The following is a 24,768-nucleotide window of genomic DNA, read 5'->3' on the forward strand; positions in this document are numbered from 1 at the left end:
GGCCAGGGTCTCATCACCCTCATCACCAAGAATCACACTTGGTGGCACCCTCTGCAGTTCCTGCTCTCAGCCACAGGAGATGCAGTGACAAGAGAGGATAATGTACTGCTGAAAACGTCTTTCACATGACACTCTGAAGGGAAGCTCTGGCTGTAGACAGCCCTGTCAGATTTACATCTCCTGTAAAATCTAACTATGGATTTTCACCCCCCCTCATTTCAGTGGAATGCTCTTTCCATCTCCCTGATGTACCTGAACTTCCAAATACCTGTGGCATTCCCCTCCTCCTTGCCTAAACTGTTCAGCAGGGCCATTATGGTCTGTGAAACAGCAGCCAAGCCCCACTCCAGAGCTCACTATCTCAGCAGCATATGCCACTTTTCACCAGGCCCTTTGGATAAGAGATGGTTTTCAAACATATAAACACTAACCCACTGAAAAGTAAGAAGCTGCCAGCCTCAAAAGGAGCTGTGTGACAACAAGAGCAGTTTCCAGGGTCTCAAACCTCCACTGTCTCAAGCTGTCACAATGGCAGTACATACAGAGCTGACACTGATCCAAAGCTGTTTATAATCTGTTCTTGATCTGTAACTTGCAAATGCCCCAGGCAACACTTACCAATAAGTACCAGCCCCCTGTGATGTCAGTTCCATGCCATCAACAGAGTTGTAGCTGTCATCATCCATGATTTTGGAAAGTCCAAAATCTGTGATTTTTATCTCTCCACATGCAGTACCATTGACTAGAAGAATGTTACCTAGACAGAGAAAAGAAATAGCCCCTTAGGATACACATCTAGCAGGAAGAAAAAACAACACAAGAATAAAATTGGATTGAACTCTGGCATCCTGTATGAGGGGACAAGGAACCTACCCAGGGAGCTGCAGCAGCTTGGGGTAGATGTTTTAGGACTCAATATCCCCAGCTCCAGAGATAACTCAGTTCCCACTAACTGCTGGAACTGATCTGCCCATCCTTGAATAACCCAGTGGCCTGACATGACTTGGAGCCTCCTGATCCAGAGCCCTAGCAGCCAAATCAGCTTGATGCCCCTGCTATTTGACCCCTCCCAAAGATCCCCTTGGAAGGGCAGGTCAAAAAGGAGGATTAAGGAGAGAAGTTATGACTCAGTCTGCCCAGAAGTCCTGACTTGCCCTGGCCTCTCAACAAGCCAGAAACTCCCTCCTTCCTGGCAGTGCTCCCTAGTGGCTTTCTAAGCTCAGAAAGGACAATTAGTGCTTAGGCAAGAGCCTTTTTACAAATCCATCAAGGATCAAGAAGTCAGATCATCACTGTTTTCCTCAAAGCCTGCAATAAAGCAGCAGAATCGTGCATGATGGCAGGGGATGAATCAGAGCTTTAGACAACTGTGGGCAGAGCTCTGCAGCTCCAACACCAGCAGCTGGGGGAAGAGCCAGGGTCACTACAGCTAGTGCAACAGCACCACCTCCTGCACGGATTCCTCATGCTGATGCAACAAACCACATCACACACAGTTACACAATGCTGATGGAGTGCCCTCAGCACAGGGAGACAAGCCAGGGATAACTGCTGGAAGAGGTGGCTGAATTTTACTGGACTAGGAGAAAGCTATGCAGCCAGCCCACAGCATCCCACCAGAGAGCACTTCCATGTATCCCCTGGTGACCCTGCCCAATGACAAAGGGAAAGCTGCAGCAACATCTGGAGAAGACTTTCTCTGTGGCAGATGTTGCTGAATGCAAAGGCAGAGCCAGCAGTTTGGCTCTATGTCCTCAGCTTTGTGAGCTGCCCTGTGGTATGAAAAACCAAACACTTCCAAGTCAGCTTCTGCCACCAGATTCTCAGGCAGATGATTACAGAAAGAATAAGCCAGAAGAATGGGAACATGAAACAGTGGTAATTATGGAAACCTTTATGAAGCAATAACAGAAGCTCAACAGCAGAATAGAAGAAGGACATTAAGAAACCAAACAGAGATACTTGGTGGTTCAAGGGCTCGTTCTGAACAAGGAGGCTACTTTTTCTGGAATGTTGCTTCCTTAGTTTATGTTGCAATTCTGGGAGACAATACCCTTTTCACAGCATGTTCTGTGCATTTGAGGGTTTTTTTGGCTTGTTGCAAGTGAAGTTTTCCCAGACAGCCCTGCCTCCTTTTTGCTGTCTGACCAAAGTAAACTTCCCCACCTTAGTTATAAACCCATTACCTCTCATGAGCATCCTTAAGCACATCAGCTAGCAGCACAGCATACCTGGTTTAAGGTCATAGTGTATGATGGGAGGTTTGATTTCATTTAGGTATTTTAAAGCATTCACAATCTGCATGATAATGGATCGTGCCTCTTTCTCCGACATTAACTTGTGTTGTTTCAGGTAGAAGTCCAGATCATTCCCCTCACAGTATTCTAACACTGTACAAAACCTGAAGGCAAAACAGTAGATGTTGTAATTAAGGCACCTGACAGAAGCCAGAATACTTTGCTATTGCTTATCTGTAAGGCTCACCTATTTGGTCAATAAATTAACTAAAGTTCTCCAGCCTATTCATCCTGTTCTATAAATAAGGCACCAGGAACACAGTCCTCAATAGTACAGAGGTCAGAGATCCCCCATGAAGTGCTGGATCATAGAATCACAGAACTTGTGAGGTTGGAAGGGACCTTTAAAGGTCATCTAGTCCAGCCCCCCTGCAGTGCTCAGGGACCTTTTTAACTAGATCAAGTTGCTCAGAGCCTGGTCAAGCCTTGAATGTGTCCAGGGATGGGGCGTCCACCACTTCTCTGGGCAACTTGTTCCAGTGCTTCCCCAGCCTCATAGTAAAGAATTTCTCCCTGGTACCCAATCTGATTCTACCCTCCTCTAGTCTAAGGTCATTGCCCCTCATCCTATTGCTACACAAACTTGTCAAAAGCCCCTCCCCAGCTTTTCTGGAGCCCCTTCAGGCACTGGAAGGTGCCCTAAGATCTACCCAGAGGCCTTCTCCAGGCTGAACAGCCCCAACTCTCTCAGCCTGCCTTTATAGGAGAGCTGCTCCAGCCCTCGGATCATTTCTGTGGCCCTTCTCTGGACTAATTCCAACAGGTCCATGTCCCTCTTGTGCTGAGGACTCCAGACCTGGACAGAGATCCAGAAGCAGGAAGCCATATCAGCTGGGACATTTTCTCAGGCCAACAAGGAGCAGGATTTACTGGCAAAGCACAACATCTGGCATACTACAGCACACAGGTTGGTGAGCTAGAGCCTTAGAACACTGATAAAACACTTCAAGTGCCTCAGACACCTCTGCAGCACAGGATGTAACACGGGTGTGGGCATTCTCTGGGCTCTCCTGGAAAGTTTGAAGAGACCTAATACTTTGTTTCTAGTGAATGGGTCAAAGGAAGCCAAACAGCAACACAACTTACGAGTCAGTATCCAGCGAGAAGTAGTCATATAGCTTAACTATTCGAGGGTGATCCAGTTCTTTGTGAATTCTGTACTCTCTACATGCATGTCTGGAAAGAGGAAAGTCTGAGCATCAGTCATACAAGTGACTTCATTCTCAGTTCTGATAGTGAACCCAGACATTCCACACAGAAGTCCAACTTCAATCCAACCCATGCACATTATTCAGACAGCTTAAGAAAACCGAGCAGAACAGTCCTTGAGAACCACAGAATCTGAGTGCATCTCAATCACTGGCAGTACTACAAAACAACTCATCTTGATTGAGGGTACTGCTTGCCAAGAGAGAACAACCTCTGAATAAATTGCTAAGGGATCCAAGATAGCTGAATATAAAAATCAGAAAGTTCTAGAAAAATTCCATGATGAAGCTCAACTTCCAAGCTTCAAATTCAGCTTAGTTTGTCCCAGTGATTTGTCAAGGAATTAAGATCACAGCTTTATCTTTGAAGGTCAGTCAAGAAGGCTTGGCTGCCTTTCTGCAGAGCTTATCTAATCCATAACCTTAGGGACCAAGTGCTGGCCACACCAAAAGGCTTCCTGTGCCTCCCTTCTAGGCCATGACACATTACAGCTCTGAAATCATTAAATACTCCAGGAAACAAAGGGAAGGGGAAGGCTTTAGGGGAGCACAGTGCAGGTGTGTACCTGGAAGATGGGCACAAACAACTGTTTCCCACAAGAGCAGAGAAATTAGACATGCCAGAGAGGACAAACCACTTCAAAGCTTTTGTCCTAGAGCACTACTGGTGCTTTAAAACCTTGTGCATACACAAAACTCTGTGTGTGTACATTTAAAACATTTCTGATCTGACCAGAATTTTTGCAAGTAGCTACTGGGCCAGAGAGTGGCTTTTGAAATGTGGCAAAACACAGGGGAAAAAAATATATTCACAGGCACTGGATAATCAAATACAGGAGGAGTTTGGAAACATGGCTGGCTGCTTTGCAGCCTTGCTTACTTGTGATAGTTCTCTTTCTTCTCATCTCTCCAGTTTTTATTTAACTGGTGTATTTTCACAGCTACGTATCTTTGTTCTGTTAAATCAAATGCCTGCAGAGAGAAGAGCTGAAAATCAGTAGGAATCACAACTTCAAGTTAATACAGCAAAAGCAGACAAGCTGCAACAAACCAATATCCCCACCCAGGAAATCAGCATTACAACATATTGAGAGCAAACCCACATTTTGATGTAATTAGATTCACTAATGAAACCAAGCAACTCTGAAAACAATTGAATATTCTATGCTTTGATCTGACCTTCCCCATAGGCTCTAATGCTGCATTTATTCTGACATTTTACCACCAGAGCTACAATGGGCTCAGAAAGGCCAAATTACCAAAATATAGACAGTTAATCACACTGGAAAAGACCCTGCCATGATTCATTCCCCCAGGCCACCTAACTCATTTTCTACACTCAGTTCAAGCAGTCCAAACCATACAGAGGATTTTCAAGACTTTGTTTCACATTGGTGGCACAGCTCTCCATCCTGGAGCATAATCATAGATTGTCTTGGATTGGAAGGGACCTCTAAAGGTCATCTAGTCCAAGCCCCCTACAATAAGCAGGGACATCTCCAACTAGACCAGATTGCTCAGAGCTCAGATCATTTTCATGGCCTCCTCTGGACATTCTCCAACAGGTCCACATCCTTCTGGTGTTGGGGTCTCCAGAGATGGACCAAGTACTCCAGGTGAGGTCTCACCAGGGCAGAGTAGAGGGGCAGAATCACCTCTCTCCGTCTGCTGGCCACACTTCTTTGGATGCAGCCCAGGAAGAGGTTGGCCCTCTGGGTGTCCCTGCCCATGCAGGGGTCTTGGAAACTTTAAAGGTCCCTTCCAACCCAAACCATTCCATGATTCTATGATTATTCTATGATAAACTGTGTCCATCTCAAAAGTTGTACACTTACATCCTAATGCTTAATATATTGGCCAAGATTCTGGAGAAGAAGGACTAAGCATTTCCTTGTTCTAATAATACAGTACAGCTCCCAAGCACAGTCAGGTATGAACCACTCATACCCTCTTGCTTTCATCTGTGGAGCCAAGGCTTTCTACTGAGTCAGCAAAGCCTCCAAAGAGCAATTCAAGGTACTTGAATGCATGCAGATCACACTTTTTTTTCCACTACCTGAGCAGTTCAGACCCCCTGGTTTGTTGTATTGCATAAAAATAATAACTGGCCTTGAAGTTTCCAATATTTGCATTGGCAGTTAGTTTTATTCCAGCCAAATTCAACATGAATTCAGAACTACTGGGTACAAATGGGGAGTATTTTGAACTGGAAAGGCCTAATAGTCAAACAGCAAGCACAGAAGTATCACAGGTCTTGGCCATGCAAGAGTGCTGACACACAAGTAATCCTCAGTTCCAAGGAAGTCCCAAGGCTACACACACCCCTCCAATCTGCTTCTTCAGAGCATAAAATGAAGACACAAGAAAAAAAAAAAGCCTTCTACTCCCAGGAAATGAAGGCTTTGCTCCTTTTATATGGCAGCTATTTTCTCTTATTTACAGTGAGGCTCAGGCTGGCTCTGTGACACTCAACAAAACTTTGCTACTTAAGGTATTTGTGTGCAGCACTTGTTTCTTCAAGTGGTTTGCTTCCTTGTCCTGACAAAACTTGCAGAAACTTGTGTTTTCTTGAAACACACATTTGCACAAAATCTGACCTCTGAGGACAGGGGAAGAACCTAAAAAAAAATCCCCAGGCTGCTGCCTAATGCAAGCCAGATGCAGCATGTGCTTTGTTCTCCTCCTTCTTCCCTCCACCACCACACACACCATTGAGAAAACAAGTGTAAAAATTCTGCTTACTGCAATATTTCACTGCAGACTCAGATTACACCACAGACTGCCACTTCAAATTTACCTTATATACTTCACTGAAGCCACCTCTACCCAGGAGATGTAGCAACAAATATCTATCATTTAGCGTTGGATGGTCTTTAAATCTGGTGAGAAAGAGACAGTTTAAGAACACTGACAGAAAGAATGCTGGACAATAAATTACAACTACTACAGAGCTTAGAAACAATAATTACATTCATTTTAATATATTATTCAGACAGGAAAATGTTAAAACTGTGTTAATGACTGACAGATTTGATACTGTTTGGTCACTTTGCACTGATAATGGCACTTCCAAGCACTTGGAAGCTTTTGTCTTACATGAACTTCAAGTTCTATCACTGTGCTGCCCCCCAGTCTAGTGACATAATGTTGTAACATCCATTTAAAAAAAAAAGAGATTATTTCCTATTATGGAGACAAACAAAACATTGTTACACCTTCTTGTCCCTGAATCCCATGTGCTTACTGTGAATTATCTTCATTGTGTATCCTTTTCAATTCCCTGATATGTAGATTTCTAACCCTCTCTAGCCGTTCCAGCTCTGCCTGGATCTCTGCTTCTTCCTGCACAAGGGAAAACAAAAGGAAAACACAACATTGTGTGAGTTGGTGCAGTTGGCCTGCCTGCCTGCATGGACAGAAACACAACTCTAATTCCACTTGTGAAGTAGTTATTGGGAAGTCACTTGTCTGGGTGACTAGAGAGACGGTCACAGTCGACTAAGAGTCAGGTGGAAGGTGGCAGGAATGAAAACAGGGCAGTTTCACTGACACCTACACAAAGACAAGAGCAAGACACAGCTTTACACCTTCTTTTTAACATCTTCTGTAATTAAGAAGCCTTGCTGCTCTGGTCCTGCTCCTTCCCTGATTGCTAGGTAGCTGCTCTGCAGGAACTCAGCCTCTGCTGGTTCAAGAGGATAGGACAGCCCAGAGAAGTAAGAAACAGGGATGTCATGATGCTGGATGGGGCAGCATCTGGAAAGAATGGAGAATGTGAAAGGCCAACGTTGGGTCCTGTTAGTGGTAGAACAGTGTCACTTAGTGCCATGTGGAAGTTCTGATGTGCTGTTTGTGGAGCTGCAAGTTCTTGTGCCCTCAAACACGACAGTAGAATTCACATCACTGTGGACAGGGTTGCAAACCTCAATTAAAATGAGCATCTTGAGCAGTATTATTTGGCACATGTGACTCGAGGGACATAGTTGTCCATTTGTCTTGTGACTCTGCTCCTTCCCTCCTCAACTTGTTCTATTTTTAGGCATAAAGAATGAGCCAGTTTCCAAAAGTGGAGAAGGATAAGCACAGCTTCAGACAATACCACGATCCCAGAACATTACTTCATTTTCCATTAAGGTCCATTTCCAAATGGATTCCTCTGTCCCAGGGTTGCACACCACATGCCAGGACCTGCAACTAATCCCCTGCAGCAATGTGGAGGCTGTGGAGCAAGCATTCCTCTGGCATCCTCCTGCCCCTATCACTTAGCTTTGCCCACAGGTCAATCACACACTATGGGCAGAGTGCCAGCAGATTCCATGCAGGCATTAACTTTTCCTTGCCACTGAAAATGACTCCAACAGCATTAATAAGGCCTCCCATTCAATCAGTGTATCAAGGTTACAGAAAATAAGAGCTCAGGCACCACCTGAGAAAAGCAGGGGACTCCAGGAATGCATCTGCACACTTCCTCTTTCTTTCATATGGGAAAGAAAACTTTTTGGCCTTAGCAGAGATCACAGCTAACCAGGAAATGGCAGAAGACAACCATTATTTTCCTTGAGAACTTCATCTGTTGAAGTGTCCCAGAAAATGTATATGTTATTGCAATCATTTCAAAGTTAAATAACAGCTTATTTAAGTATAACCTCCCTTGCAGGTCCAGCTCCTACTGAAGCCAATGCATTAGAAAACAAACGTGCTTTACAACTACCTCAACAGCAGGCACCAGTTTCCAAAAGCTCCAAAGATTTTATTGGATTGTTCCTGATAGTGCTGGTTACTCAAAGAAATAGGAAAGCCAGGGATGGCTGCAGTTTTGGTTGTGTTCTTACAGTTTCCTTCCCTGGTCCATTCCTTCATATTTCCCCCATGTCAGACATATACAGAGCCCAGCACCGAGCAAGTTGTAGTGACAGAAGATGCACCAAACCAGTGGAGCTCCTTGCATGGAATTATTACCATAACAACAGAGAAATCTATTTACTGAAGAAAAGAACATCTTTGCTGAATATGACTGCCTTGGGAAAAATTATTACAAAATCCCAGCCATCCCCTTCAATCACCATAAACCTCTCAATTATCAAACAGTAGTGACCCCTACAGAGAAACGCTGGTGTTCAGAGGACACTGTATCAAACCTACCTCCCTGAAAGCCTTTTCTGCAGTTAGTTCTTACCTTTTTAAGATGACCTAGTCGGAGTTTGAAGATTTCCTCCTGTTCATGGTATTCTGCTAATGTTAACCTGCAGAGAAGAGACAGACCCACTGCTTTAGGTTTCAGTGCATGTGGTGAAAGGAACAGTCTGCAGAACCCTCATCACCAGAGGGAGTGACAACAACGTGGAGTATGTCAACAGGAAATTGTTTTTAGGTAAACTCTGCAATCTATTTTTTCTTCCTTATAGTCAATCTACAGGAGGCCAAAAGCTTAAATCTTGATAAACAACATTAATTTCAAATCCAAGTCCCTCATAATACCTATTTTCGCCAGTGACTGGTTTTTAACAACAAAAACTAAACCATAATCTAAATACCCAACACTGAAGCACAGTTATGCTGTATTTTATTTTTCCATTTGAAGTTCACTTGACTGATTTCCTTCTGTATTTTTGTCTGTAATAAAAGCTGGATAATTAAACCCAGCTCTTCACACTGGGACTAGCAGGGCACGTGGCCACAGAGGTGAGGCAGAGGGAAAGCACAGTCTTACAGCAAAATAATGACAGATCCCATCACTCGTGAAAGGTAACAATGTGCTGAGATCTTTAAGGTTAGAAAGATGAATTATTATACTTATTTTTCTCACTGCTACCAACAGGGAGCATGGTAAAAGCATCACACCTGAACAGAAAGTTATGAAGCCCACATCAATTGCATGGGTTTACTTTGTAAACAAGATATGCCTGTGACAGCACATAAATGTCTTTTTTGAACCTAAATGGAGTTCAAAGCATATCCCAGGAGGATTCCTGTTGCAGCAGGTATGCTCTGCATAGTACTTAGTACAAAGGTGAGTGTACAAGGTCTCCACAGCACCAAAACCACAACCAGTTTGAAAGTGGCTTCAGTCCTGTGTCTGTGCAGGGCGGTGGAACCTCAGCTGAGTTCAGTAAACTGAGAGGAGCTGAGCGCTCAGGATACCCCAACTTCTCCCCACTGTTGATAACAAGGGTCCACATAATTGAAATAAGTACTAGAGTAGTTGTTAGCTGATAAATATAATGTAAAACTCACAAGCCAAGTTCCCTTTGAAAGGATCTTGACCACAAGGAACCACTTATGGCAAACTACAGACACACACAAACCACAGCCAGCACCATCAAGGTTCACATGCTGCCTCCTTTCACACCAAAACATGCTAATTTACACCCCCACCCTCCCCCAGCAGCACTCTGACTTTTCATCAGATTCAACTAATCTAAAAGGCCACCCCAAAAGTTCAGGTTTTTGGTTGGTGTTGCTGTAAAAGGAATAAAAAGACAACTGAACAAACCAGCAATGAGCTTTGCTCATATTCTTGTGCACAAATGAACTACAGAGCTACACACCAACAGGCTACTCATTAAGCAAGGGATGTAATGAGCACCACCAGGCTAATGCTGCCCAAAATAGCTGCCTGTTGGCAGCAGTGTTACAAAAATGAAGGGGCTCTAAGACAAACACTGCTCTGTTTCACAGAAACATGCTTGAAAAGCACTACTCCTAGTGCAGCTGAAGACTCTAAGGTTGGCCAAGCTGCCCTAACGAACCTCAAAAAGGCCCAGCAGATTAATCTTCCTGATTGAATGAAAAGCTTTTTCTCATTCACAGGCTAGAAACTAGTTTGAGGAGAGTGCATGCTTCAATTTGCATCACGGGACCTTCCTCTCCTTTTTAAGACACAGCAACAGCCATGAACAAAAGAGGAAGGAATAAATAAATAAATAAATGGAGAATTTTGGCTGTCTGCTTCTCATTCAACTTTCAGAAACATTTATATTCAACTTGCCTAAAAGGCAGCCTCTGCAAGAATTCCACAAGAAAAAAAATAAAACAACTCCCTCCAAAACCCAGGACATTTTGTACCTGATACTCACTGGTCCAACAACTGCACTTACAGGATAACTACTGGTTAACAAGTCAGTACAGTTGCTTCTGCTGACTTGCAAAAACAATGTTTTCATAAGCTAAAACACTTCACATGAACCACATCCACACACTGGTAAGAAGGCCACAAGAAGGTCTTCTAAACCACAAAGATAAAACCCTGAAATGTATCAGTGAAGAATGATAAAATAGCAAGTAACACAAAGAAAGAGACCTGGTAGCACAAAAAGGCTCATGAGCAGAGCCAGGTAAAGCTAAATGACATCAAGGCAGGCTCACACCAGCTCCAGGGCTATCACTGACATTATCCTGATTTCCAGGCACATCAAGACCTGTGCTGTCATGTCTGCAGAGTAAGTCACCCTACAGCTGCACCAGTCTGCTGGGGAAACACCAAAAATCATCCCTGCAGAAACAGGGAAAGCATCAGCATCCTGCTTGAGGGCCCTGGTAGCTGAGAGGACCCTGGACATCATGATTCACCCAGTCATGTGCTACCTCTGCTGCAACTGCAAAAGGCAGTGGGAGCTTTTGCTTTGCATGCAAATTTGGAGAGCAGGACTGTCAAGGAAACTGGTAGAAAGCAGGGGAAAATCATAGAATGGTTGAGGTTGGAAGGGACCTTAAAGATCATCTAGATCCAACCCCCTGCATGGGCAGGGACACCTCCCACCAGCCCAGGCTGCTCCAAGCCCCATCCAACCTGCCCTTCAACACTGCCAGGGATGGGGCAGCCACAGCTTCCCTGGGCAACCTGGGCCAGGCTCTCACCACCCTCACACCAAAGAATTTCCTCCTCATGTCTCACCTCAATCTCCCTCTTCCAGTTTTAATCTGTTCCCCCTCATCCCATCTCTCCCTGCCCTTGTCCCAAGTCCCTCCCCAGCTTTCCTGGAGCCCCTTCAGGCACTGGAAGGTGCTCTAAGGTCTCCCTGGAGCCTTCTCTTCTCCAGGCTGAACACCCCAACTTTCTCAGCCTCTCTCCAGAGCAGAGCTGCTCCTGCCCTCCCATCATCTCCGTGGCCTTGCCACTCTGACTTAACGTATTTCCAACTCACAAAAACTTCCAAAAAAATAATGTTCTTAATTTCTTGTGAGACACAGCTTTCCTCTCCAAGAACATCACGACTCTTAGAGTATCAGTAACTTCAAAAGAGTTGGGGGGGTGAATCTTCTGTAAAAGAAGAAAGAGCAGCACTTCAAGTACTTTTCAATTTCCCCGACTGGAAAGGACTATTTACAGGTCAATGCTTGATGAACTGTCTCTCTAGGGAGCATCTTTTTTCTTCAGTGTACCAAATTAATTGTTTGAAAAGCCTCACCCCAAAGTTCATGGAAATAAAGGCTTCAAGATGTTTGCAGTTTTTGTTCCTTAAAAAAAAAAAAAATCACCGTGTAACACACATAGTGATACCAAAATCAGTTCTGAAGTTGCCACACTTCAGAAAGAGACACCAGTTCTCAACTTGATGCAACAGGATCACTGAAAAAATGACTGCATTCAAAAAAAAGTGAAGCTCACAAAGTCTGGACTCAGCAATGATCCCTGTTTTACTCCAACGAAAACTATTTCGAACTGCAGCCAGATGTTGCTGAATGCCAGGCTAATTCCACAATACTCATTTGTGCATGGAGTGAAGCCTAGAGGCAAGGGCAAGATTCCATTTCCCAGGAGATATGTTGTGCTCCAACCAAAGCATGCAGCTTTGCACTCCACCAAGGAGGCCACAGAACCTACGTTTCATTTTCTGCTCCGTTGGTCTTGTTCTTGCGCTGCTTCTGCTCGTTGCTTGCTGGGGGGGTCTGTCCCATGGCAGGGGGCTTCCTTTTTGCTAACATTTTTCTTTGTCTTTCTATTTCTTCCCGCTGGGAATTTATCCTTTCTTGTTGCCTGGAAAGAAGCAGAAATAAAGATGAAGCAGAACAACTAATGGTATGTACTCAGTTGTCTTTGGGATCTGCTCTCCCCAGACTGGAACGATTCATTTCAAATCAGCTTTAAGATTAGTAACAAAATATTTTTGTCCAGAAAAGTGGGGATGTGCCAAATATTGTGAGTCAGATTTCTTAAAACATATTTTTGCATAAAAGGGGATTCTTTTCCTGGCCCACAGAAACCTTTCAGTAAGTGAAAGGTTTTATTCATGCAGAGGATATCCAAACCCAAGGAGTTGCTCACCTCACGGAAAAGCCAGGGATCCATGGTAAGTCACTAACTTTCCACACACTTCTTCCTAGAAGGCTCTGTTCTACATCTCAGACTTGCCTGTTAAAACTGTTCCTGAAGTCTGGCACTGTCTGAGAAAGTACTCTTATACTTCAAGGGTACAGTTAAACTACCCCTAGTTCTCTGAAACACAACCAACATCATTCCCAATTTCACTAAGAAAACAGTGTCTCCTCTAAGATAGTTTTTCTATCTCAGAACATCTTAGAGTGATAAAAGCAATGTCAAGTCTAAGTGTCTTAAGCATTTACATACTTAATTCACTTTTTAAAAGAGACTGAGGCTGCAGGTAAATATTCCAGAGGTATTGCTTCCATGTCTTACAGCAAGTCCTTAATTTGCACCTAACAAGAGCTGCACCTCCCTATCAGACTACAGAGAAGAGATGTGATTTTAAAAGATCACACACAGCTCTCTCTAATGCAACTAATTTGCCAAGTCCTACTTAAAGGTCTAGCCCAGGTGGGAATTTACTGGATATCTCCATTAACATCCTGCATAAAAGGGTCTCTGATCTTCATTTGTAGATTTCTGCAGCCCCTTTGATCACTGTTACCAGCAGGCAAAAAAAAGTTAAATAGTATGGATTTTCTCTTTTAAGCTTCTCTACTTTCTACTTAAAAAAAGGAACTAATTAGTCTTCCTTGACTAATACATGCAAGTATGCAAATAAAATCGATTGACTCAAGATACATGTGAGATTTTGGTCCATCCCTCCACCCTAAGCAGTGCACAGCCAGGCAGGGGCACTGAGAATATCCTACAGGGCTGCTTTCCAACCCAGAGGAAGAAATTCTTCCCTGTGAGGGTGGTGAGACCCTGGCCCAGGTTGCCCAGGGAAGCTGTGGCTGCCCCATCCCTGGCACTGTTGAAGGGCAGGTTGGATGGGGCTTGGAGCAGCCTGGGCTGGTGGGAGGTGTCCCTGCCCATGCAGGGGGTTGGATCTAGATGATCTTTATGGTCCCTTCCAACCCAAACCACTCCATGATACTATGAACTCCAACAATTTGATACCAGTTTCAAGCCTCTGCAGGTTGAAGTGTAAACATATTCCTCACTTCAATGTGAAAAACATTCCCCATTGTCAGAGCTCCTATCTGATCCTTCCACACACCAGTCTCACCATTCTCACATTTTGACATGCAAGACCACACACAACTGCTTAGTTTTTCTGTCTTGGAAGGTAAAGAGAGCTCTGTCCTCACTTGATGAGGTTCTGGAAGGCATAGCCATCTGTCCACTGCTCAGTGAAGGATGCCCCGTGCCGCACTGTGGTGAAGTGACCAAGCCTCAATCGATCCTGCATGCTCTTATCTCTGCATGCCATCTTCTCCTGCTTTGACTGCAAACAAAACAAAACACGTGTTCAAATACAAGCCATAAATCAGCAGCCAAGAGCTGTGCTGTGTTTTTAAATCACTACCAATTCTTTACCACCTTCCATTGTTTCAGTGCTGCTTGTCTGAGAAGAAAAGCATCGATCACGTTATTGCTGGTGCTTCACACCAGTCTGACAGGCAGCTGCTTGACTGCCTCCTTTCTGACATTTCAGCCTCACCTTTCCTTCCCCACTGCTGCTTGGGCAGCTCATCCAGTCTGTCATTAGCTGAAATCAGTCTAGCAGGAGGATTAAAACTATCCCTTATCAGTAGCTTAGCTCCACATGTGGCTCTAGTCACTCAAAGAGGAGATGAAGGAAGAAAATGCACCTTAAGACTAAGATGCAGCTGTCAGGTAGCTCAGTCCTAGACTTGCAGCACTCCCAGAAGTGACACAGTCTCAGTTAGGTCACCAAGACACCTGAACATTGGTGGTGCTGTCATTGAGTGCTTCTGCTAAGTGAGAGGAAATTTCCAAAGCCTGAGATGAGAGCAGCAAAGCTTCAGTCAGTCAGGATTATGGATGAAGCAGCAAAGCTCATCACGAGAGCTACACACCACTGACCTGAGCACCAGGTCTACTTAACACCTAGCCCGGAGTTACAAATCCTCCCAGAAAGGAGAGTCCCATTCAGCCAGGAACAATCAGCTCTGTGACAAAATCAGCTCAAACAGACTGCATGTACTGGCCAGCACCCTGGTAGTTTTGCCCATCCAGTGCCCACAAACAATAGAAGCAATGGGCCAACAGGTGAAGGAGCAATCAAACCCCCACATTGTTTAACCATCAGGATATCTGGAAATCTTTCAGCACTGAAGCAGGCTGGATGCTGGTAAACAGCAGCCTGGCACTTTCCCCAGTGTCTTTATCTTTACTGTGCTGTTTTCAGTCTTACACAAAGCAACCATCTCCAACTTTGCCATGTGAAACAAGGGAAGGTCTAAATCACTTGCCCATGTCACAGAGCATATCTGGCAATTTCCCTGCACAATGGGATACTGCTCTGGATTGCCAGGGCTGGACAATGTTGATTTTCAGGTGTATGAGCTTCAAAATTAAGGAATGCCTGCTGCATTTAGAGCTCAGACCATCTCACTTAAGCAAGGGAGACCACTCTTTGAGACTGTGAAAAGTAACCAGTCTTAGCATCACATTCCTGTTTGCAGAGAAATAATTCAAGACAGAATTCCAGTTGTCTTTTATGACCACAGCCATACAAGCAGGCTTGTGCTGCTCCAAAGGAGACAGAAGTTTTCAAGGATGTGAACTGTGACTGCAGGGATGTGGAAAGTGCCCTGCTCACCTTTTCTATGAGAAGCTTCTTGCTCATTGTTACACATCTATTCAACCTCTCCTTGTACTTCTCCAGCATCTTCTGCTGCTCATCTATCTGCCGCCTCAAATCACAGTTGGCCTGAAAGTGAAAAGAGAAGAAAAGCCTTGGACTTTAAAATCACCAGGAGCCAAACTAAGCATCACCTAGGAAGATGTTTCTCCAGCTAGCCTGAGGCATCAGATTAAAGAAAGCAAAGCAGCAGGATAAGAAAAGAAGGTTCCTGTTATCAAAACATCCCACAAGCTCTTCGATTTTTAACCCACTTAAACCTTAATAACCCTCTAGAACAAGGAAATGCTGTCACCTGGTTTACATGTAAGGAACTAATGAACAAAGAGATTAAACACAAGCATAAATAATTTTATTAAAAAAACCCACAACATTAAAGACCTTGCCACAGCTACCAACTCTCAAAATAGCTTACTCATCCTTGGACTATCCTCCCTCTTCCAGCCACAATGCTGGCAGAGGAAAAGGATGGAGTAACTCCCTTTGCACTTTCAATTAAATTCTTGTTTGAGTGACTCTGCATCAGCCCTGCTCTACAGACTGCTCCCAGTAACAGCTGCTCTTTTTAACACCACCACAGTGTACAGCAGCCATTTGCACTGATAAAAAGTTTAACGCAACCATCCCCCTTCCAACCAATAGTCTGGCTTCTGATTAAACAGCAAATGGTAAAAAAAACCAAAACCCACCAACAAAATTCTATTTCCTGCTTCATGGATTGTCTTCCACAAGGCCACATGAGCCTCTGTCTCTGAGAGCTTGTCTGAGCTCTTTTAGGTGCTGAGATCAGACACACTCTTCTCCACTCAAAGTGTTTTCTAATCCTTCTCAGCACTTCAGAAGAGATGCTGCTCCAGCTGATCAAAGTTAAATCAACTACAACTCGTCCATTAAAACCAGAGCCTTGATCTAAAGGTCTTTCTCTTTTCCTGAAGAATGGGTTAAGAGAAGCTTTATTCCTTAGGTTTGACCAAAAGATGTTCTCCTCATCTCTATACATGTTGCTGACTCTCATGAATGAGCATTTCAGAATACACCCTCCCAGTCTACTGAACACACTACTACACAAAAAGCAGAGTCAGCTCCTCAATATTTAGAAGAGGGGGATAATTCTGAAGAGAAACATGTTAGGTTAGCTAGCAATATACACAAAAAGTGTGCAACAGGTCAAAGAAAGGCTAACACACTGCTGAGGACACAAACATCTGAGCTACAATAACCCTGCACGCTGTAGCCACAGTCACTGCTACACTGCCTGTGGATTCAGGCAGGCCCAAACAGAGGATCTACAAGCCAGACAATTATCCTGCAGGTAAGGAATGACTGGATTTGTTTTACCTTGAGAATGCAAGTTCTACAAATGGTAGGGATACAGAATCCTGCTTTTCAGCCTAGCTGGCACATGCATTCCAGGTGTCTTTAAACAGCAGCTTTTAGAAGAGTTGTTCCACTTAAATACTTACTCTTAATAAGTCATCTATCCTCCCCTCCTTCTTCTCCAAGTCAGAGTTCTTACTGTTTTCTAGTGCAGATATTTTTTCCATTGTGAGGTCAGACTGTAGGGAAACATCACCATAAACCACATTTAAGAAAGGCAGATATTTCAGATGGCCAGCATGTAACATCACAGAGTGTCTCTGACCTGAAGAGTTAGGTCTAAGAAGAAGGAACTGATCCCCTGCACCCCACCAGTCTGGGGAAGAAATTTTTCCATTCTTCACTTTGTTTATTGCATGGTGGGTTCCTCCCACAGAGGAGGTTCAGGCAGCTAGCAAAAAGCTGCTCAACACAAACTGGTAACACTTAAGAGGCTTCAACAGCCTCCATGCCTGCAAATTCTGTTTTTATCCTTCAGTTCTGCCCACTCCTTGGTGGTGTCTGACATGCACTGTCCTTCCCTGCAGTGCAACATAACTTGTATAGGAAAAAGGCTTAAGGAAAAAAACCACCAAATTCCAACCCCTCAGCTGGAATATCAAATGTATGAGATTTTTGATGGGCACAGACAAGCACCTGCTAGACAAAGGCAGCACCTGTGGGTTTTAAGGTGGTCCTGACAGAAAACACAGGCCTTTATTTTAAAACATCATAACAGACTGACAGCAGAAATATTAGACACAAGTCTTTCTTTCTGACCAACTGATGTATTAGTGCCCACTAGGGACAGGTGCTTTACAGTTCTAGAGTGAAACCTATTTGGAAAAGTTTTATGGAGTGCAGCACATCTCAAACACCTTCGGCAATGAAGTGAGAGTTACACTCAGGAACAGAAGACAAAAGACATCCTTATTGCTCCAGACTACAGCACATTTCAAACTCAGTACTCTGATTAAGGGGTAGAGAAGAGCAGGGCAAGAAGTCAGCATGTACATGAGCACAACACCTCAACAAAGCCCAAGGCAACACAAGGGAATCTCATCCATGGCTGCCCACACAGATTTCACACTTCTGGCCAGCAAGCAGCTATCCTGGTTCTGAGAAGAGTTAGCAGAGACTTACCTGTGCAGTTGTTAAATAACTGTTCTCCACATTTCAGGCTTGCCTGGAAGCTAACACCATGGAGTAAGAGAAATCTGGCAGACTGGTGCTTCTCTACAGAAGCCCAATATGGAAAAGGTCAAAAAGAGCACCTGCCAGCACTGCACATGAAGCAAGATGAGCTTAAATCCCAAAAGACAATGAGGAGGCCTGGGCAGGTCACCTCACTTGTGCCTTTACTTGGTTTGCACTTCCTGCCAGCCTGCAGGAAGCATGGGAGACAAAAGCTTTGGTCACTGCAGGCAAGGGAAAGGCTGGCTGTTGAAAACCTGGGCTGCACTCCCTCAGCCAAGCAGCTGCAAGAGTCTTTACAACTGGTATGTCATTTTGCCAGACACAGACATGGCCACGGTGTCAGATGAAGTCATGGGTGAGGATGTGTGCTCCTACATGTGACTTCATCACTCCTCATCTTGCCTCAGAGCACCTGCAGGGCCCCAGCACTGACTGGAAGTGCTACCAAAACCGTGCTCAACTGACTTGCTTTTGGCATTGCCAGAGGTGATTCAAACTGGAAGTCATTGAAGAGGCTTTTTTTTTTAACCCTATCAATTCCAAACAGCTTTGGAAGGGAAAACCAAGAACGTAAATATGTCCTCATCATGCAGTAAAGCACCTTCCTGGATTCTGTCAGGACCTCTAGAGAACACCATGAAGCTGAGCATTGGCAGGAAGCACACTCAGATAATGTGTTACCCTTTTCAAGAAAGATGGATCCTGAGGGCATGCTAAGCACAGGAGAGAATAAAAACATCTTGCTCACTCCAGGTGGGGCCACTGTTTTAAGCACTGGTGTTGGGACAGCAAAGAGTGAAATCTGAAAGTTATCTATGGCAGGTTGTCAAGAGATGGCATCATTCCTGCACAAGAATTCTCCATGCACTAGGAAGAAACAGGGATCTTCCCAGACAATTTTAACAAAACAGACAACAAATGTGACCCTAGTGACAGCACAGAGCTCAGAGACTTAAGCTAGTTAAGTATCCCCAGAGGTAGAACTGCTGTTCTTCATGCACAAAGAACTTGTACCACCTGCTGGGGAAATGGAGAATGAATTTCCCCCAGCAATAAAATCATCTCTGACACAGACTGATGTGACAAAATGATTGACACAAAACTTATTGTTTAAAAGTCACTTAAGGGAAGGCTCAGCCACAGAGAAATCAGAGATGAAAAATAAAAAAAAAAAGATCAAAAGCAGGTTTGGAGAAGAAATAAGCAAGGTGCACTGCAGACAGAGCTGAACATCCTTATTAACAACAGAGGAAGATGACACAGCTACAAGTCAGTCTTGCCATGGAGCCACAAGAAGAATCTCACTAATTCAAAAAGGCATAAGAGAGGACAGCAGCACAGCCAAAAGAGCTACTTCTTTTCTTGATCCCAGGTCAGTGAAGTTGCTGAGAAACACTGTCAGGTTCACATTCCACTTTGAATGGATAAACTATGTCATGGGTGCACTCTACAGAGGCCCAACTTGTAACTTCCAGCTAGACTGTGGATATTTGTACTGCCTGCAGTGTGGACACACTCACAGTTCAGAGCCTGAATAGAGGCACTCACAACCATACTCAGGTTTCTTTCACATTTCACTTACAAAGAGAGGAAGAACACTGAGGATGCAACAGAGCTAAGACACAGCAAAGGTGTTCCCCTCCTGAGCACGTTTGCACACAGCTGAAGAACTGCCCACAGTGTTGACCCAGAAAAACCTCACTAACAGATTAGGCAAGCTGAAACAGATTAGCAGCAACTGCAAGGCATCCTTTCCAGGATAAGGAACAAAGTTCAGAATTATTTGTTTCATCGACAGTTACAGGCTGAGTTGGGACCACTGGCTCTTGTCAGTGGAAACATTATGCCTACTACAAGCAGCATCCTCTGGTGAGGAAGACAAGCTGCATCAAGCTTCAATCTCATATCCCAAGAGATGTATGGTCTAGTGAGCTATACCTGGGACTGTTTGTGCTGGATGGAAATCTGTTTTTGGGAAGTGCAGGAATGCTCAGTGTTCCCTGATCCGGTAGAAGATGGGCTGCCTTGCTGGGCCTGCAAAAGAAAGTTAGTGTATGGTTATAAGCTCCTCAGCATGATCACCAGGGCCCATGCAGATACACTTCACGTGGGAGGTGCAGCCTGGCCTGGGTACCATACTTTCATGGTTTAAGAATGCTCTAGAGATTTAGTTCATTAAAACAAGAGTCAGGTTTTTTTGTCAGGAAGTCTGGTCCAACCTGCTAAAAGACAAAGCTTTTAAAAGCCTAGTGTAATTCATGTCAGCTGAGATTAAGCCAGGCCAAAACAAACACTTCTCACAGCAGGACTGCACTTCATTCTTTTGCTTTTTCACCTCTATCAGATTAGTCTCTCAGATGCTATTATTTTGATCTACATAAGATTTTGAGTTGTTAACTTAAAACTCAGTCCATTTCATTAAACAAAACAAGCAAAGCCTGGGACCTAGAACTCTTCATGAGGAGGATGAACTTACCAGAAGATGGTAGACTTGGTCATCAATAAACCAGGCTGCACTTAACCACTGTCTTTGAGCAGAAAACCTTCAAAATTCCCCCATCCCTTGACTAGAAACATCCCCTTGGGATTCCAATCTTTCCAGAGCTGCTCACCGAGACAAAAGTAAAACAGAGGCCACCTCCCCTCTGTGCCAGCTGCTCATTCTCTAGCCGCTGCTTCGCCAGCATCACCGACATCAGGGTTGGCAGAGCAGAGTGTTCCTCCTGTGGGTCCTTTGCGCTGCCGCCGTCTACCCCGTACAGCGGCTGCTCCCCTCGCCGCTGTAACACAGTCAAAACAAATACAATCAACCTCTTTCTGTTTGGTTTTTACATTAAAAAAAAAAAGAAGAAGAAGAAGAAGAAAAAAAAAAAGGCATTCTCTTGGCTCTGCCAAAACTGTTGTCAGCGAAGCAGCAGCTGAGGAATGGGCAGGCAGCACGGTGAGGATCTGAGAACTCAAACGGGACTCCTGGGAGGATGGTTCTGATGGTAACACATCAAAAAGGAGATGAAGTGGGAAAAAAAAAAACAAATGAACACACAGGACAGAATTCCTTGTCGGGTAACACACCCCCTTCCTTTGCAAATATATGTGTTTTAGAGCTAGTGGGGCAAAATAGGCCGTAGATGCAAAAATCTTAGTCCGTTGTGACTTTGGTCAACGCTTTCAGAATTTGACTATTTGATGGTTTTTAAAGACTCATCTCAAACCAGCTGATGTCACAACACACTCATTATTCTGGTGAAGTAAACTGAGTCAGAACTGCTAAATGTCAACAACCCAACCAACTCTAGGACCTCGGTAACCTCATTTCTGTCATTACAGCTGGGGCCAATTTCCTGCAAAATAAGCGAAGTGCTAATGTGTTTCCAAAATCCTGGAGAGATGCATTACATCTCAAAGGCCAGCTCCTTTCTCCTGCAGTAGACTCGTTTTCAAACTGTGACACAGGAATTGGGTTCAGTAAGAACAAGAATCATCCGAGCTACATTGATTACAACACTCAGACTGTCATTGCCACGGCTTTAAAAGCCAGCCCATCACTGCTAAAAGTTGGCAGTCTGGGTAATAATCATCTAAGTCCTTCCAGGCTGTAATTCTGGACCAGGCAGATGCCACATAGAAAGTGAACAGTCAAGTCAGGCTTTAGTTTTTCTTAAAAATCTAAATTGCAACCTAAAGTATATTTTCTGGCTAACTCTCAATGTCAAGAGTGTGCTTCCAGAAGAGTGCTTGTATATGAGAGCGACCTTGCAAGAGTCTGAAGACCTGCAGATCATTCTTCTGATCAAAGGAGAAGGCAGGCAATTCAAGAGGTTTGAAGACAAGACCTAAGATCCTGAAGCCATTACAATTCCTCCACAAGTTCTGATTGCAGAAAATTCCAGTACAGTAGAGATTAACTCACATGTTTGGAGGACGTTTGACTCACAGTGAAGGACATTTTAACACTGCTCTCCTCCTGACCATACTGTGAAGGTAAGGTCCTCAGTCTGCTCCAATTTTCACTCATGTCTCCATTTTTGGGGGCTTAGCTCAAACCCTTGATACTCAGTTTGTAAGAGGCCAGATCTTGCAAATGCACTTCACAGTTTGATACAAGTAAGTGAACATTACAGGTTAAGGTGCAAGAGTAAAGAACAGAAAATAAGAAACACACAGAGCTGTGTAGGGGAGACAGACAAACTGGCCTGGCTGAAACTAACTTCAATCTTCACCTCATGAGAAATACTCTGTTCAAACCTTTATCTACTCAACACATACAAGTGTAGAAGAAAACTAAAGAATCAACTTATAAACACCTGTAGGGCACCTCATCTGCTGGAATAAACAACTGTCCCTAACACATCACACATCTGCAACATTCAGAGTCTGCATTTCTTTCATCAACTTCTCTTTAAAGAGGTGTATTAGTAAATTAATATAAGAGGAGGAAGGGCTCTTCAATGAAACATGTATTTTTTTAACTCTTTGTAAACATAAAAAACAATCTAGAAGCATATCTGACCTTCTCCCTTAAAGCAGCATCAAAAGCTTTGAAAATCTTGCAACACATGGAATTCTGAGCAGAGCACTCGTGTTGGGATTTAGTTCAGTACACATTCATGACTGTGCAAAGGTCTCTGCAGAATAATGTCATCAGCAAAGACTCTGCATTTGGTTTTTGGCATGCTAACCTTTCCCATAATGCTCCACACTTTTGTGACACTCAACAAATGCTGAAAATTTTTAAAGAGAGGCCCAGGCCACGTTAAAAACTAGGGATTGGACACTGGAGCCTCTGAATATTGCTTTGCTAGTTGAAATAGATCTCTTTAGCTGCTCTGTGCTAAAATAGCCTAAAAATACTGGTTATTTCTTCACGTTCAGATCTTGCAGAAATGCTGTGACAGCAGAATGGAATTATGTAACAAAAAAGGCAACAGATGTGCACGTATACACACTTCCTTGCAAGCTTTTGCTTGCTAATGCTCCTTACAAATCACACGCATGTAAATAGAAGCAAAAGACCTTCCCAATAGAATTATGGTATGTATGTGTTCCAGCATTCCCAAAGGGTCCAATCAAGACTGGAAGATCACTGAACTAGTGCTATACAAACACACAACACACTCCCAGCTGGATGCAGAAGATCCTGAGCTACAATGGAATACGTGATGGTTAGTGCTGGTTCCATCTTTTATGAAGAGCAGTGATCTACCTGGAAGAACACAGCATGCCAGGAACACTCATCTTGCATGCTCTAATCTCAGGTACTTGTATCAGCTACAGCTGGACCAGTCACTGTTACAGGGTCCAAGACTCTAGCTTGGCTGACAGAAATTCTTGAGTGTAAGGGTGGTGAGACCCTGGAACAGGTTGCCCAGGGAAGCTGTGGCTGCCCCATCCCTGGCAGTGTTGAAGGGCAGGTTGGATGGGGCTCAGAGCAGCCTGGTCTGGTGGGAAGTGTCCCTGCCAACATGGAGGGGTTGGATCTAGATGATCTTTAATGTCCATTCCAACCCAAACCATTCCATTATTCTATGCTCCTAACCCCGCCGCTGATTTTAAGACACAGAACTGAACAGAGAATAAGCCAAATCACTCAACAGCAGACACTTCTTTCCTGTTCAGTAACTTTTATTACCTGTCTGAAGCACGGCCACCAACCTAAAAGCCACCAGCTCTGTCCCCAGGGAGAACACTCACCGGCAAGGGGTTGGACAGGGAATGCTGCGGTGACGATCTGGCCACAGGAGGCACACTTCTACCGGGACTGGTTCCTGGGCCGCTCCCCCCAGCAAACTGGCCAAAGGAACAGATCTGATCAGCAGCAACTCTACAGAAGTATTCCATTTAAGCAAATTTAACACACGAAGCTTAAAAGTTAAGCCTTACAAGCTCGAGGGGCTCATTTAAAGGAGGAAAACCCTAAAATTTCATGCACTGTTTTCAAAAACAACAGCAACAGCGAAGCACTTGAGTCACCCGTGCACTGAGCCCACTTCTCACTTGAACACACAAAGATATAAACCTGCACACCTGGCTGTAGCTCAAGCATTTACAAGATAAAATTAGGAAGATAATTCCCTATGAGATGTGCCCAACTGTGCACCACAAAAGTGGTAAGAGATGCACAACTTCTGCTGACACATCTGTGCCTGTCCCTGGTACAGACAGGGCAGGTCACAGCAGCTGATCCAGTTGGTACAGAAATCTGTGTGTTCCTGCACCAGTGTACCACACTTATAAAAAAACTTTACCCAGGAAAAAAGTGTTAAGAAGCACTTAATTTCTGACTCCAAGTCACTCAGTACAATAAAAGAATAAAATAAAAAGCCAGAGCTCTGCGTTGTGCAGACCTAGAAAAACTTTGGAGACTTTGCAATGAAAAGAATATTGATTTTCAGAATGCCCATCCATGTTCTGGGGAGGAGTCTCCATCTCCTGTGTGGTGCCAGCCTTCCAAGGCAGGCTTTTCCCACGAGGGAACCCTGTAAACAGCTTCCTACTCAAATCAGCAGGACTTTGCAGGTAGGTTTTGCAGCACTGGACCTGTATCAAAACATGTTTGCACACTAAGATCCTCATCTGAGATCCAGGTTCCAATGGAAATCAGCTTCCAATGGACACTTGTGCCTGCTCTTGTAAAAAACTGCTTTATCAGCTGCTCAAGAAATGCTAAGTTAA

At 44.1% G+C, this 24,768-nt stretch overlaps 1 protein-coding gene across 5 annotated transcripts in view; it reads right to left on the reverse strand.

Moving 5' to 3' along the window:
* The window catches only part of TLK2 (tousled like kinase 2), a 45,276-nt gene that overhangs the window by 5,236 nt on the left and 15,272 nt on the right, over window positions 1-24,768 (reverse strand). For 3 of the 5 annotated variants that reach the window (XM_051640361.1, XM_051640360.1, XM_051640362.1), the window contains 14 exons: window positions 23,788-23,883; window positions 20,709-20,876; window positions 20,035-20,130; window positions 17,007-17,099; window positions 15,502-15,612; window positions 14,024-14,160; window positions 12,330-12,482; window positions 8,682-8,748; window positions 6,750-6,847; window positions 6,303-6,384; window positions 4,386-4,477; window positions 3,384-3,473; window positions 2,232-2,401; window positions 619-757 (listed from right to left, as the gene is read on the reverse strand). In XM_051640361.1, the coding sequence (XP_051496321.1) occupies window positions 619-757; window positions 2,232-2,401; window positions 3,384-3,473; window positions 4,386-4,477; window positions 6,303-6,384; window positions 6,750-6,847; window positions 8,682-8,748; window positions 12,330-12,482; window positions 14,024-14,160; window positions 15,502-15,612; window positions 17,007-17,099; window positions 20,035-20,130; window positions 20,709-20,876; window positions 23,788-23,883 (1,592 nt within the window). The remainder of the gene's footprint in view (window positions 1-618; window positions 758-2,231; window positions 2,402-3,383; window positions 3,474-4,385; window positions 4,478-6,302; window positions 6,385-6,749; window positions 6,848-8,681; window positions 8,749-12,329; window positions 12,483-14,023; window positions 14,161-15,501; window positions 15,613-17,006; window positions 17,100-20,034; window positions 20,131-20,708; window positions 20,877-23,787; window positions 23,884-24,768) is intronic. The other 2 variants (XM_051640363.1, XM_051640364.1) reach the window with 2 other exon arrangements.

This window comes from Apus apus, chromosome 25 (genome assembly GCF_020740795.1).
Source record: "Apus apus isolate bApuApu2 chromosome 25, bApuApu2.pri.cur, whole genome shotgun sequence".
Classification (NCBI taxonomy): domain Eukaryota; kingdom Metazoa; phylum Chordata; class Aves; order Apodiformes; family Apodidae; genus Apus; species Apus apus.